A 15,873-nucleotide genomic window follows, 5' to 3' on the forward strand; every position below is an offset into this window, starting at 1 on the left:
GGCCGACCTCTCCCGGCAACGACTCAACGAGGCTTGGCCGTCTCTAAGCGAGGTCGGTCAAGCCCCTCCATGGCGAGGCTCGACCTCGCCTTAGGTTTGCTACGCCGGCAACGACAAGGCCTCACCAACCTTGGCAAGCCCTCTAAGGGGGGCCCTAGCAACCCTCCTCGGCTATGCCCCACCCCTCACCGACAATGGCCGGCGAGGGTTGTGAGCCCTCACCATACAATAGAGGGCTCCATCTTTTTTTTTTTTTTTTGCTTGTTTTTAACTATTTCCATTTTTTCAGTTTTTAGCTTATTAGGTGGAATTTCTTCTTATTTTTTGGCTTTTTATTATTGCTTTTTAGGATCTCCGGCAAGCCACATGTGTGCTACGCATGATTTCCGATAAGTCACGTCGAACTTAGCAATGAAATAACCGTTTTAAAAAAAATTAACATTTAAGTAATCAAAAAAAATATTGATATTCAAGTGAGCGTCGTACACAAATATTGACATTGCGGGTATTCTTTTGTCCTTTTTTATTGTATATCCTTCGATAATAGTACGTCGCATCTTTGATTTATTGAAGGATCATCATGGTCATGTCCGGAATGGACATCAAATTTGAAAGTGGACCATTTATAAATTTAAAAAGAAAAGGTTATATTTTTACCATAAAAAATTGTTTTTTCCTTTGACTCTATTATCATGAGTTTTGCAGTGCCAAAAAGAAAGGGAAAAAAAACAGAGAAAGAAAAGAAAAGGCAATGAAAGAAGACTTTAGGAAGCCAAATTGAAGCACCATGAGCGTTGTCCTAAATTCTCATTTTAGCTCCCAAAACAAAAACCAAAGCCATCATCATCCACCGAAGACGAAGAAGAGAAGTAGAAAGCTGCGATCTCTCTTCTTGCTCGATCAGGTACGCTTGTTCGCCTTCATTTCTTCGCAGATCTCTCATTTCCTCTTTCCGATCCGCAAATTCTGAATCAGATCCGATAGTGATTGAGACTAGGATTCCAATTTAGGGATCTTGCCAATCGGCCGATTTGATCTCGAGCCTCGAAGATGAATTCGAACTATGGCAAACCCAATAACCCCCAACGGAGCTCCGGTTCTCTCAACAGCTTCGATTTCGATATCGGAATCGGTTCCAACAAACCTAGGTCCTTGAACGATCAGAGGAACAAGACGACCTCCTTCTCGTACGCCGCCACGTCGTCGCCTGCCCAGCCGTCGAGGCCCGCGTGGTCCAACAAGCCCTCATGGACCCACCAGCCCGCTGCCGCCGCTCCGGCTCAGTCTGCGGGAGCAGGTTCCCTAGGCGGGCCCACGTCGATGGTTGGCGACATCTTCGGCAAGAGCTGGTCGTCGTCGTCGACGACGAGTTCTATGGGCTCGGGGTTGGGGATTGGGATCGCGAAGAAGGACCCGCACTTGTTTGGGGATTTGGTTAGCTCGGCCTTAGGAGGGCAGGGAAAGGGCAGCAGTAGCAATGTCCCGTTGAAGAACGTGACGCCGACGCCAGCTGCATCGGCTAGCAAGACAACATATTCGATGGGGAATTTGGCGGATTCGCTGCCGAAATCTGGCAATCCAATGAACATTAGTGGAAGTTGGGGATCTGGTGGTTCTAGCACTGGTGGCGTTGCGGGTGTCAATTGGAATGGCGTTAATACCAATAATAAGAGTGCAACTCCCGGAGGTCCTCCGTCGGGAAATATGGCTGCTGCTGCTGCTGCTGCTACTGGTGGAGGTGGAATCAATACCAATAAGGATCCGTTTAGTAATTTGGTTGGTTTTGGATCAAAACAGCAGTCAGGCAGTCTTAACTCGGCAAGCAAGGTGAGTGCTAAGACTAGCACAAGTAGTCAGGATTTTGGAGATTTTCAGAATGCTCCAACATCTGGTACAGCAACATTCTCGTCGAGTGGGTTTTCCACAAATAAAAGCAATGTTACAGCATCAAATATGAGCTTTGATTCGAAAATGGATGATTTCGGGATGCCTGCCAAGGATTTCAGTCAGCAGAATCAGATTCCTGGTCAGAGCTCAGGCGCCGACAGTTTCGATGTGTTGTTCTCTTCATCCTCTGGCTCGGCTGCTGCTGCTGGTGCCACTGGAGGACAGCAAGCTGTGGAAGTGGATGACTGGGGTTTGGATTCAGATTTAGGAGGAGGAAACGAGGGCAGCGGCTCCACCACGGAGCTTGAGGGGCTTCCCCCTCCTCCCTCAGGCGTATCAGCTTTGACCGCTAAGAACAAGGGCATGGACAATCAGAAGCAAGGGCAATATGCCGATGCCATTAAGTGGTTGTCATGGGCTGTTATTCTCCTCGAAAAGGCTGGAGATAATTCTGCAACCATGGAAGTCTTGTCATGCCGAGCCTCATGTTACAAAGAAGTTGGAGAGTATAAGAAGGCTGTGGCAGACTGTACAAAGGTAAAGTGCCAATAATTACTCACAGATTGAAATCTTCTTTCTATTGATGAAGGTGGTGCATGGCGATTCCTTGGGGTTTAATGGTTGTATCTATCAGACATTTTTGTAACTTTGGTAAGATGACTTCATTAATATGAGAATGATTCGTGTGTCATTTGAGTAGTGATGAGCTACTTTTCGATAACACACAAACTTACAGATGTTTTCTACTATTTCAAAGCTGAATTCTGAAAGCATTCTGCCCTGTCTGGGTGCTTAAGAATCAATCCTCTTATCGAGACCCGCTTTATTTTTTTTTTGGCATGTTGGGTGTAATTATGCTTAAGATTCCATATTTTCGAAGATATAACAATGACACAACCATGCCATGTATCTACTTATGCTTAATGAATTTAGGCAGTATCTAGATTGGCAACTGTCAAAGATTGCATATGAACTCTTGAAATGCGATTTATGAAATATCTCTCAAGACATTTTACTTATTATAATAGCAAGATTTTGCGATACTCGTCATGAAAAGGATGAAATCGATTAAAGGCATGACTGGTGTTTTTACTGAGCAGGTGCTAGAACATGATGATGCAAATGTAGCCGTTCTTGTACAGCGAGCTCTCTTGTATGAGAGTATGGAGAAGTACAGACTTGGTGCAGAAGACCTGAGGACGGTGCTGAAGATTGATCCTGGTAACAGAGTTGCTCGAAGCACTATTCATCGTTTGAACAAAATGGCAGATTAAGCAACCATCTGAAACTTTACTCAAAAGAAGAAAAATTTCCTCAAGCCATGAGCCATACTCTTACCCTTCTCACAATTTTGTTGGGGAATAGTACAAATCTTATTGCTTAGTCCGAGATTTGAGATTTACGTGGTTGTGAAACGCCGAGTGTATCACGTATTGTGTTTGCTTCCGATGTGATCGGATGCTACCTGCAACTAATTCTTTATTGTCACTTCATAATGGTTTGAGATTTTTGAGTCTTCTCTACTGTCTCAGCCCCCATGCAGGCATGAGAAGTCATCTTGCGCTTGATAGTCGTAGCTTCTTCTTTTTGTTTAACTTTGCAACACACCGTGTACTTTTGAATGATTTGGGTATGTGTAAGTTGATCCATTTGCCTCACCTAAGTCTTACCCTTCGTTATCTTGTGAAGAAGGGTCCGCACCATGCATGCCTCGAGAAAGGAAACTGTATTTGGTTGCAGAGTTTGGCGGATTTGCCAAAATTGCTCTGCCTACCAAATGTACCTGGGAATTTAAGTGAAAGTTCGAAGTGCAACGCCAATTGAAGGATTTAAACTCACACTCAATTGGGCCCATGTGGCAGCCTCAAGGCCCAATCTAAAATTAAAAGGAAATTGGGTTTGGCTTGACAAGCCTCGATCAGGACGAGGTCAATAACAAATGGGGACGATCGACCGATTCTCCGTTTTTAGCTCTGAACTCGAGTGTATCCATCTTTTCCTCACTCTCCGGAGAGAGATGGGTGGTCGAGCGGAGAAAGCCCAAGAGCTCCCCGCGAAAGATCACCAACACAGGCATACATCTACGCACCAGATGGGTTAACAAAAAGGGTCAGTACACAATAGATTTGGGCAAAACTATTAGAATGAAAGGAACTAAGTGAAGGGCAGACGGAGGCAGCTTCTTCGTGCTATGAGTGGGCAAGCGACTTCCCCACTAAGCAACCCCTCGTTGGCCCCGGTTTTTATGCGTCAGTCTTCTAAATGCTCATTTAATTGTCGGCACCGGCAAATGATACATTCATGCCTAATAATGGTCACATATTCCCTCGATTCTTGCAGGTTTGAGCACTCATTTATGACGGCTAATTAAAGTCGGCGTGTCCTCTTGGACGAGGAATGTAGCGGTTAGTGGGTGATGCTTCGGCTTCCACAATCATCATCGTTTTTATAATGACGTGTCATTGGAAAGATAAATATCTTTACGACTCGTTTTAATAATAGTCGAAAATCCACTTTTTCCGTTCAATTTTTTTTTTTCAAGTACATAAATACCATACTCAGTATTCATGGTCTACCAAATTAATTTCCATTAAAAAAGATAGGTTTTGCATGTCAACATATTCTTTTGCATTGAAATTTTGTTTATATAAGAGTGGGTTTCCATATTCGCTTAATGTGAAATTAAAATGAGAAGCGACATATTGTTTTGAGGCACGAAAACTAATTTGAAGCCCCAAGACATAAGCTCTTGATCAAATATAGAAAAGACGAGATTAATTCGCTCGTCATGGCGCTAGCTAACTATGTGATGCAAGACTCCTAACTTATAGACATATGGCCATCGTAAACTATTCCCTTCAATTATTCTCTAAATGTAAATAATGGAAAAGCATAAGTAGTCTATCTCGAAGCGAACGTTAAAGCTTTTCCATTTTCCATACACATTCCCGGGAAAGCAAGTGACGTGCAAGCGTAATATTTGTGTCCGAAACCATTTAGAGGAAGACTCGTGGTTTAAAAAAAAATGAACGGTCCGCGAATCAATAAACCGAGCATTTGAGAGATCAAATTAGAAACATCCTTAAACGAATCGCTAAACAGAGCATTTGCTAAATCAAATTAGAAAAGTTCTTTAACTCTAAATTATTTGAAACGACGACCCGTATTATAGTCTATATCTTAACCAATTCATATTTCTAACTATGGGTTCATCCTTCTGTGTCAGCCACTATTTACATATTAAAGGTTAAGACTGGTGTGTTAAGAGACCTTATTCCTGTCACATGAATAGAAACACATTTAAAGCTAGAGAATCGATGTTGCGCACGTCCACGGCTTCCAATGCACCATTCAGTTTAAAAGTGGTGTTGAATAAAAAATATTTATTACTGAACATACAAGTTGAAAATTACCAAAAAAAAAAAAGAAAGAAAAAAATGCACAATGCATGAGATTTCACGACGTATAACCGCAACACAAGAATATGTTATCACTTCAACCAACATAGTTAGAAGGGGACTTATCAGGATACATACTAATGTGGAGTATCTCTTCTTGTTGTTTTCTTTATTCATTTTATTCAGCAATCAACATGCTTCCAAAGTTATCATAAAGACTCGTTTGTATCCTCACATGCATGATGCCTCACTCTCTCCACATGTGTTCTTTATTATGCATAAACCTATTGTGCGATGAGCAATTCGGTCCTAAATTTTTTAGCTTTGTCGATATAGTTTTAAAAATTTTAACGACTTGCTAATATAGTCCTTCCAACCAATTTTGATCGAAGATCGCTAAAGTGGCGGTCGTGTCACTTATGATGGGAGAAGTGTCAAAAAAGTCCTAAACCTATTGCATTAGTGCCAATTCAGTCATAAACATCTTTTTGGTGCCAATTTAGTCATAAACATTTTACATTGATGCCAATTAAGTCGTAAATCTTTTATTGATGATAATTTAGTCCTAAACCTTCTATATTGTTGCCAATTCAGTCCTAAATCTTTTATATTTATACTACTTGAGTTAACCTTGCCAATTTTGATCGAAAATCGGCGACGTGGGCATCGATTGTCCTACATGGCACGGCTAGCGCTAACTTGGACATTTTTTAATATTATTTTAACATTTTAAATAATTTTTTAAGCATTTGTTTGGTTTTTTTCAAAAATTATTTTAAGAAATTATTTAAAATATCAAAAAAAATATTTTAAAAAATATCCACGTTAGCGCCAACCGTGCCACGTAGGATAATTGATATCATGCTAATTATTTCCAATCAAAATTGGCCGAATTGACGCAATTGGCATAAATGCAAAATTTTTAGAACTAAATTGGCACTATTGTAAAAGGTTTAGGACTAAATTGGCAGCAATAAAAGGTTTAGGACTTAATTGGCACCAATATAAAAGGTTTAGAACTGAATTGGCACCAATAAAAGGTTTAGGACTGAATTGGCACTAATGCAATATGTTTAGGACTTTTTTGACACTTTTCCCCACTTATGTTAGTCCACATCCACGTCGGCACTTTTCGGCCAATTTGACTATAGAGGGGCTACATTGGCAAATCGTCAAAAAGATTTAGGATTTAGTTGACACAATTGAGAAGTTTGGACTTAATTGATCGTCGTACAATAGGTCCGGGCTTTTTGGATAATTTTCCCTTTGAAATTGTCCTGTAAATGTCTTATGAAATAAGGGCCAATTTCCTGACACAACAAGATATTTGAAATCCTTTTCCTTCTTTTTGTCGAAACGAATGTTTCGAATCATACATCTTCAAAGAAAATTGATGATAATGTGATCCTCAAAGCAACCCCTCGTGAGTCTTGTAAATGATCATTGAATTGATCACGCCAACTTCTCGATTCTTGCACGGCTAAGCATTCCTTTATGACGTCTAATTAAAGTTAGTTAGGGCAGTGCAGCAAGTAAATGGATTTTCACTTCTCGAGGTGAAGCTTCGACTGCCACAATCATCGTCCTTTCTATATCAATGTGTCGTTGAAAAAACTAAATAAAGAATCAAAAAACCTGAATAATCCATTAAAAGGTTTAAGGTTTTTTTGCTTGGATGCCACGAACTATTCGACGGCAATCAATTATTATCTATTCTTTTATATACATTAGTAAATACCATACTCAAAGACTTCATCGATCGTCTATGGAAATAAGTTAATCAAATAAATAGGTTTTTCATGTCAGCATGTTCTTTTACCTTTTTTTAATGTTAAAGTAGGTTTCGACATTTTTAACTATAAAATGAAAATGAGAAGCGGCCTACAATTTTAAAGCAGAAAAACTAATTTGAACCCCCAAGACAAGAGTTTAATTCTCTCGAAAGCGGCCTACAATTTTAGTGCAAAATTTTTGCACTAATTACGTGATGCAAGGGTAAATCACGGAGATGCATAAGATAGTCTAATTGGAAGTACATGCTAAAGCTCTTGAGTAGGCTAATAATGTTAACAGGCCCATGATCACAATATGAACCCTTCTTTGAGAAACGACATCAAATTTCATCAGGTAAATACAGAAAAAGCTTAGAAAATGTTTAACTTGTCATAACAATATATTTTTTTCGAAACGGAGCATGCATTTTCTTTTCTTTAATTAACAAAGTGAATTCTCCATAAATGCGATTGATTAACAATTTACTGAAGTCCATGCTAGATGAAATGTTTTGTTTCATGTAATTGCAAAAAGTAAAAGTTCTTACTAAACTGATTCCATGAATTTTTTAGTTAGCACCCGAAAAAGGTCCTTTAATGGATTTTTGTTAGAGCGTACCGCACAGATTGGGCATTCAATTAGTTTAAAAAACAAGATTCTAATATTAAATATTATGGATATAATTCCTCAACTCATTTTATTTCATGAAGGATTCGGAAAAAAAAAATGTACGAGCGAAATATTTATCTCTTTGTAACTAGTAGCATCATACCATCAATTAGGTTCCAGTTATCTTCTTTCTTAAATCAATGACATGCACTAACTCTTAACCAAAACACTTACTTCTTATTTTTTCCGAGCAATCTAATTATTGCAGAACAAGCCTCTTCACTAATTGGATGACAATGTCATCACACTCTTTAGTTTTTTGTATGTACATGCTCTCGAAAGTATGTCTTAAGTGATTTTCATCTTCAACTCTTATTTAATGAAAATTCACATGTGAAAGAAATGAATATTCAATATATACATCTATATTTTATATGCGTATTATTTTAATGGAGAAGTTATTAAATTGGATGACAATTTCATCACACTCTTTAGTTTTTTGTGTGCACATGCTCTCGAAAGTATGTCTTAAGTGATTTTCATCTCCAACTCTTTTTTAATGAAAATTCACATGTGAAAGAAATAAATATTCAATATATACATCTATATTTTATATGCCTATTATTTTAATGGAGAAGTTATTAAATTGGATGACAATTTCATCACACTCTTTAGTTTTTTGTATGTACATGCTCTCGAAAGTATGTCTTAAGTGATTTTCATCTCCAACTCTTTTTTAATGAGAATTCACATGTGAAAGAAATGAATATTCAATATATACATCTATATTTTATATGCCTATTATTTTAATGGAGAAGTTATTAAATAATAATATACGGTGTGACCCTAGTCTAGTTTAGGAGTTACTCTGCTCACGCTCTTGAATTTTTAGGGGGGTGTGGCCAATGAGAATCATTGGTTGGGAAGGGACTTGGAAGAGGCGAGAGTGGAGTTGCAAAAATTATGCCATCAAAGATCTTTGCACATTTTTATTCTTTCTTCTTTCGTCAAAACGTTTTGCCATTATCTAGGTCCTCCAATTCATATGATATGTATAATCAAATCTCCTAATTTATCCGATGTGTCCCATCGAATCCTTTTTAATTACTATAAGAATGTGCAAACAAGTTGCAATATGACATTCAAATGTCTCAAAAAAAAAAAAATAGATCACGGACTATTTTCTTTTGAAAACATTAACATTAAATACGTTTTTGCCGTTCTTATGAACATTTTTCACATAGCTTGTGAGCAGTGAAGCACATTGTAGTTAATCATGATGATGGGCAGAAAAGTTAAACAAGAATTCTCATTGCATGGTTATAGACTTCACATTGAACACGAAATTGACCTTGTAAAAATAACAAGAAGTTAAAACGAAGAAATTTTCTATTGAGAAAGTGCACCTAGTAAACTTAATTTTTTGACCAAAAAAAAAAGTTACTTAATTTTCCTTCTAGTACAGTCAATCTCATCCTTGTACCCCACGTGAGTAATTTAGAATGTTTCTCTCTTTTTTACTTTTTTTTTCTATTTTAAGTGAATTTTTAATTTCCGTTATTGAAAAAAAACAAGATGTTCACATAGTGTTTTCTTTTACGGAGAAGAATTTGCATAGTGCTAAAATAAAAGAAAACAAGGTCATTTTTCTATAAAAAAAAAATCGTGCAATTAGTGACCTGAATTGTAATATTAACTAATAATGTTGCACAACAAATGACCTATGCCGTTTACTTTCTCATTTTCCTCCAAAGAGCTTTTAGATCCACCATTGTTAGTTTAAACTGTAATAAATTTTATTCTTATAAATTCATCCGTTTAATATTGGGAATATTGTATTTTATTTGAGAATTTAACCATAACTCAGTACCAAACATATGTATGTTAACGGGTTTAAAAGTATAGATGGCCTGTATAATTTTCTTAAACGAAAATCCCATATTTATTTATTTATTTTTTTGTCTAATAGTGAACTATATACTTTAAGGACCAAAATCATTATACTAGCAAAAACTTCGGCACAAATACATTAATTGAAAAAAAAAAACTCGGCAATATGAAATTCAGAAATTCTTCTAAAACCAATCAATGAAAAAGAAGAGTGCGTTTAGATATAAACAGAAAGTTGAAAAGACTCGAGTACCGGAGACTCTACTGGCATACAATAAATTATCAAGATTATTAAACTCACCGTAAAAAGAACAGGCCGCAAAAATTTAATTGTCTTCGTCGTGCTCGCGCAGTCTCCAAAAGATTGTTCTCTCCCCTCAATCTATAAATTTAAGAAGCCACAAAAGCAAAACTGCTACAGAACTCAAGAACAAGCCAAAACCCCTCATCTCCCTCGCTCTCTCTCTCTCTCTCAATTCTCATGGCGCCGAAACGCAAATCCCCAACGCCTTCACACGAATCGTCACATACGGATGCTTCCTCCGGCGAGGAGTCGCGCACCGGCTCTGTGCGCCCAAGAGCTCAAGAGCAACGGAAAGAGGACGACGAAGTTGAGAATCCAGAGGGAGAAGACAATGACTCCGGTTCCGAATCCAACCCCGAAGATGGAATTCGCACTGTCGAGTCTGTTGCCCCGACCAAGGAGGGCACGCGGTTGAAGAAGAAGCCAGCCACTTATCAACAACAGTCAAAAAAGCAGCCTCCGGAGAGGGCTAAGAAGGACGGCGATGCCGATGCCGAAGAAGAAGAAGAAGAAGAAGAAGAAGAAGAAGAAGCAGCGTCTGGAGCGTCAAGGTCCAAGTCACATGATGAAGCAGCAAAGCACGAGCCCCAAAAGCTCTCGCGCCCGAAGAAGCCCTCTCCGGACTCAGATTCATCTTCTGAATCCGTGCCTGTCGCCACCGGCAAGGAGGCCACGCCGGTGAAGAAGCCGAGCACATCTCAACAGTTGAAGAAGCGGCCCACGGAGAGAGTGGGAAAGGGCAGCGAAGCTAATGATGGAGCCAAGGACGGCCCCGTGGTGCAGCATACCGGGGAGGGGTCGTCGAGGTTTCAGCGCCTCTGGAGTGAGAAAGATGAGATCAAGCTCCTTCGGGGTATGATCAAATTTCGCAAGAAGACGAGGCAAGAGCCCTCGACCAATATCCGTGCGTTCAAAGATTACCTCAACAAGAAGCCAGTAAGGTTTGACTTCCACGGCAACGAATCGCAGTTCTACAACAAGATTAGGCAAATGAAATTGAAGTTCACGAATGGACTTAAGACCGGGCGTATTTGGAAGAAGCCCCACGATCAGAAGGTCTCCGAGCTTTCTCGGGTCTTCTGGGGTGGCGGGAAAGGCGGTGAGGAGGAAGCGCGCTTGTCTTCCAAGAAGAGCAAGACTCTAGAAAGTGCCGGCAAGGTTGCTGCTGCTCCGCCAAAGCCGCCGGAGGAGTTGGAGGGTAACGATTGGGCCGGCGAATCTTCTCTACTGCAGCTGACCAGCATGGGGCTAGGCAAGGAAGTTTCGAGGATTGGCATGGGGATGATCGACTCGTTAGAGATGGAGGAATTAAAAGATGGGTGGCGGCAATTGCGCTTGTCCGAGCTGCAGGTCGCCAATGATAGAGCCGCGCTCATGAATCGCCAGGCGAAGCTTTTTATGGATTGCTACAGTCGAGCGAAGCAGCAGGGATAGAAGGCCATTGTCGTACTTAGGTTTTATGATTAGGTCTGCTGATTTTGTCCCCGTCTTTTTTTTTTACCTTGCAAGCCGTTCATGTGTGTTTGTTTCGTGGTTGTTCAAAGGAAGAAAGTAAGAAATCGGCGTCCAGAAATTCTGACTCGAGTTGAGTTCTTCATTGTCAAATTGTTCCGAAACGTGTGCTGAAAAGATTGGATGTAGAGGGTGAATTTGTTTACCCTCGGAGCCGACGATCATCACCCAATTGTCACGGATGTTTTTTAAGGAGTTCGTTTAGAAATCCTACTATTGAAATCTTATTATGGATTTAAATGTAGAAGGAGCAAAACGAAGACATTGAAAAATTTGGTGCTGTATTACAATTTTTTCATATAGTTGGTCAGGGAGTCGCGATAGAAGAGCCGATTTTGATGTTTTTGAAGCTCGAAGGCGACGACTTGGAAGCTACATAGCCAAATGCTTTGACTTCTATAGTACGTTTACAACTTTATAGAACAGCATTAGAATAACAAAACGTCACTCCTCAAAGAGTGGCATGTCAATGCACATGTCGCTTGGTGCCTCTTTTTCCAACAAAAAAAAAAAATTAAAGTAAAGGACGCATTTCCTCAAAATAACGGAAAAAAGTTTAATACAATGCTATTGAATAAATTTTGCAAGAAATTAAAATATAACAATATTTTAGGACCTAAGTCCAGTTCCAAATTTGCTCTTAACTTTTCTTTATTTGAGGAAAAAAAAAACACCAAACTCAGGTCTAGTCACAAATTTGCCCCAAACATATTTTGTCTAAGGAAATCACCCGCTTTCAATCTGTTCTCTATCGCATGGTCCAGTCCCAACTTAGCGTGACATTTTCACATCCATAACAAATCTACATCAACAAAGTAATAGAGCAATAGGTACAAACCGATGCATCATTTCCACATGGACAACAAATCTATCCCATAAAAATTGTTGAAATTCTCCAAAATATAACCGTTCTAGGATGTGAAAATTAGAGACGACTTACAGCAAATTTTGGATAAAGGGCTAATGGAGGTAGATTTGAGATTATAATAAATTTGATTATTTTTCCTTTAGACAAAGAAAAATCGAGGTAGATTTGGCACGAAACCTAAAGCTGGGTTTTTTCTGAGACAAAAAAAAAAATCGAGATAAATTCAAGAATAAACTTAAAATTGAGGAATTTTTAGGAAATTAGATTCAATATTTTAGGAGAACCAAGACATGGTATAGTACAATCAAAACACGAAGTGCTAGTATACTAATTAAAATTTGATATTCCAAAGCTGAACTTCACCCATTGAATTTTCCATTCTTTTCTTTTCCAGTGAATTCTCTTATTTGTATTTGACAAATGCTTACTTTGTTCATGTGTTGACACCAAAAGATGGCTTAACCTAGTCATCGATGTACCCATCAAACAAGCCATGTGAATGGCACCGAACGACGGGCAGTCGCGTGTCCTACACATGGGCATTGTCATTCGCACACCAAACATGTGTTGAATGACGATGGCACCTTGTAATTCCACGTATTCAGTTGTCAAAATACGACGGCGCATGGTGAAGATGCCGTCATGCATATCAACGATAAATGATCATGGGAATGTTATTTAAAACTTGAAATCACGAAGGGCAACTTGGACTACCAGGTGTACCTGGGAATTTGAGTGAAAATCCAAAGAGCAACGAATTGAATTCAAGGATTTCAACTCACACCATGGGACCGAATTGGAAAACCGCCAACTGCGCTGCGCTGGCTTTCAAGTTTCAAGTGGGGTATTCGTTCATTATCCTTATGCATTGTTATGGGAAAATGTATCATATGGAAAGCGACTCGACAAGGAGTAGATTCCAATGTTCATCCCTACAAATTTGTCCCGATCATAGTTGAATTCGGCTTATTGCGGGGCTGAGCCGACAAGTGTACGTCATTGTGGCAGAACTGGAGTTCCACGTCAATTGCATGGTGAAGACCAAATTGCATTGGGATAGTCGGACACAGTAATTGCTATTGTTGTTGTTGTTGTTCACGATTGTGATACTTAGATCATGATGAGATAGTTGGAATAATCAGACATGGTAGTTGCTGTTATTGTTATTATTGTTCTCGATTGTGGTACTTAGATACCGATGAAATAGTTATTGGGAAAAAGGAAATAAATGAAATTGACAAATGATTTTATAGATTAAGAGTGTTTGGAAGTGATATTTAAGGAAGAATTAAGAAATGTTGAAGAATGAGAGCAAGAGGGGCTCAATTTATAGAGGATCCAAAAAAAAAAAATTCCCCGCAACTGCTGGCTGTTGCGACCTCAACGTTCACTTGTAACTATTTATTTTATGGACCAACGGCCGACCGAGGCCCGCTGTCCTTTGGGTCGAGTTGGGCCACTGATCCAATTATTGAATTTGAGGCCCCAACGATTCTTGGTGATTGGACCCATGTGGCAGCCCCAGGCCCAATCCAAAATTAAGAAGAATTGGGTTGGGCTTGGGACAGCCAAGGCCGAAACCAGGAGTCGGCCCGCCACCCAACACGTCTTGCTTGGGCACGGCCCAGTGGTGTGCCCCAGCTGAAGTCTATTACTTTTTTTCACTCCTCTATTAGATAAAAGGGGTAATAGCATAAAAAATAAAAATAAAAAACCTCAAACTGATACACCTGTAACAAATTTACACCAAATTATTTTTTTGATCACGAAAAATCCCAAACTGGTATATTTGCAACAAATTTACTCCAAACTATTTTTTTTACCATTAAAAACCTTAAACTAGTGCACTTGTGATAGATTTATCACAAATAATTTTTTTTACCACAAAAAACCCTCAAACCGATATACATGTGACTAATTTACCCTCCATTAAATTGGATAAATACCACAAAAAATTTCAAAATGATACACATGTGACAAACAAAGGGTAAAAATCCCAAGCCGGTATATCCGTCAATTGTCACATATCATATAACTTAGTACTTTAACGATTAGATTTAACGAAAACTAACGGAGGGTAAATTTATCACAGATATACCGGTTTAGGGTAAAATTGTCACAAGTGTACCAATTTAAAAATTTTTTATGGTTAAAAAAATAGTTTGTGGTAAATTTATCACAATTATACCAATTTGAAATTTTCTGTGGTACCAAACCTAGATAAAACACCGTGAAAACCCGTTGAGATTTGACATCTATCTTGCAAATCATCTCCTTTCGCTACTGATGGGCCATTAGCGATGGCTATGAAAATGGCCACCGGGTGCAGCATGGTCGCTAATTTTGCTTCTCAGAACAAGAAGAAGATTCAGCCAGACAAGATACTAGATAAATTAATAAGTTGATAATAATAATTACAATGTCCAAATAAATGTATAGTATTAGCAACCTTTTTCAAGAGAAAATGTTATTTTTTTTTATAATGAAAGAAATTGTTATTTATTGAAGGAGAGAACCCCATAATAATTTTTAATTATTTCTTCTTCTTTTTTCTTTGTAGCTCAGAATAGGTTGTTAATCTTACAGTGAATGAAGGACTATTGCGTAATTATTTTTCATGCCAAAATTGCTCTTCTTCAAATCTCTGATCGCTCATCAGTGGTTGATAGTTTAGTTTGCTTATCAGATCCGGCCCAAGCTCCATGGTCCATCCGCAACCTCTTGGTGGATTGCAAAGAATTATTAGCCCAACTTCCATGGGTATCTATAGCCTTTAATCCACGCGAAACTAATTCATGCATGGATTGGATTGCAAAAGCACATCGTTTAGATTTTCTCCCTCCTAAGTGGATGACTAAGCCTCCCCAACCTCTCTGGGATTTACTTTGCTTTGATGTCATCTCTGGACGTTCTGCCAGCCCTTCCATCTAATGAAAGCTTTTGTTTTGACCCCAAAAAAAAAAAATCTCAATTAAGAAAACTCATGTCTAAAGGTTGCAACTTTGAGTTTCAGAATCTATATAATTTTCACGTTTTCCCTGGTGACTTTCAAATCCTTCTAACCCTCTCAATTGTTACCACACGTAGTGTTATGAGAAATCTGCCTTGCGAAAGTGCTCAAGTTCGGTCTGTTCCAAAAGTGGGTTTGCAGGGGGCAATGTTCAAAAGGTCAAATGATCAGTCTCCGTTTCGTGAACTCGAACGAGATTTTCTCTGACTCGGCGTGTTGCAGAGACGAATCTTGAAGACGAGTCAAATGGAGATTTTCTCTGTACAAAGAACGAGATTTTCCTTGAAGACGTGCCAAATGGCGCCTTTACTTTTCCTCTAATCGCAACAACTTGCGTCGAATTGCGTCTTGATGGTTGAGGACGAAAAGAGTGCGTGGTTTGGTCAAGCGTGACCATTGCTTTGACTAACTTAATACCACTTTGGTGGTTGGTTGTTCATATGATGTTAAGATCAGGTAAAGTTTTTTCGGTTTTGTCTTTGATTCGATTGTTTTCAAATGGTCCCTTGGTTGGTAGTGGACGGAAGGTTACCTAAATGTCGTCGTTTTGCAGGTGTAAAGTGTGTTTAACCTGTTACATTTTTAGTTGATTTACCTTGATCAGAAGCCATGGACATAGTGC

The 15,873-nt window shown here is 39.0% G+C and overlaps 2 protein-coding genes across 3 annotated transcripts; both read left to right on the top strand.

Annotated features, from left to right (window-relative positions):
• The first annotated feature begins 772 nt into the window (after positions 1 to 772).
• Positions 773 to 3,404, top strand: LOC115757457 (uncharacterized transmembrane protein DDB_G0289901). 2 transcript variants are annotated; one of them, XM_048280874.1, is made up of 3 exons: positions 773 to 904; positions 998 to 2,424; positions 2,988 to 3,404. In XM_048280874.1, the coding sequence occupies exons 2-3, from the start codon at positions 1,051 to 1,053 to the stop codon at positions 3,159 to 3,161; spliced, it is 1,548 nt and encodes a 515-aa protein (XP_048136831.1). In that variant the 5' UTR covers positions 773 to 904; positions 998 to 1,050; the 3' UTR covers positions 3,162 to 3,404. The 2 variants fall into 2 exon arrangements, with proteins under 2 accessions (XP_048136831.1, XP_030553533.2); XM_030697673.2 differs by having other exon boundaries at positions 797 to 904; positions 976 to 2,424.
• A 6,634-nt stretch (positions 3,405 to 10,038) lies between these two features.
• On the top strand, positions 10,039 to 11,429 carry LOC115757446 (GLABROUS1 enhancer-binding protein-like). The gene has a single exon (XM_030697657.2). The coding sequence runs from the start codon at positions 10,039 to 10,041 to the stop codon at positions 11,293 to 11,295; it is 1,257 nt and encodes a 418-aa protein (XP_030553517.2). The 3' UTR covers positions 11,296 to 11,429.
• The last annotated feature ends 4,444 nt before the right edge of the window (positions 11,430 to 15,873 follow it).

This window comes from Rhodamnia argentea, chromosome 6, assembly GCF_020921035.1.
Source record: "Rhodamnia argentea isolate NSW1041297 chromosome 6, ASM2092103v1, whole genome shotgun sequence".
NCBI lineage: Eukaryota > Viridiplantae > Streptophyta > Magnoliopsida > Myrtales > Myrtaceae > Rhodamnia > Rhodamnia argentea.

Bases quoted from the DNA above. Each gene is read 5' to 3' on its own strand.
- LOC115757457 (XM_048280874.1), top strand. From the start codon at position 1,051: ATGAATTCGAACTATGGCAAACCCAATAACCCCCAACGGAGCTCCGGT. The intron at 2,425-2,987 runs GTAAAGTGCCAA...TTTACTGAGCAG, and splicing joins CTGTGGCAGACTGTACAAAG to GTGCTAGAACATGATGATGC.
- LOC115757446 (XM_030697657.2), top strand. From the start codon at position 10,039: ATGGCGCCGAAACGCAAATCCCCAACGCCTTCACACGAATCGTCACAT.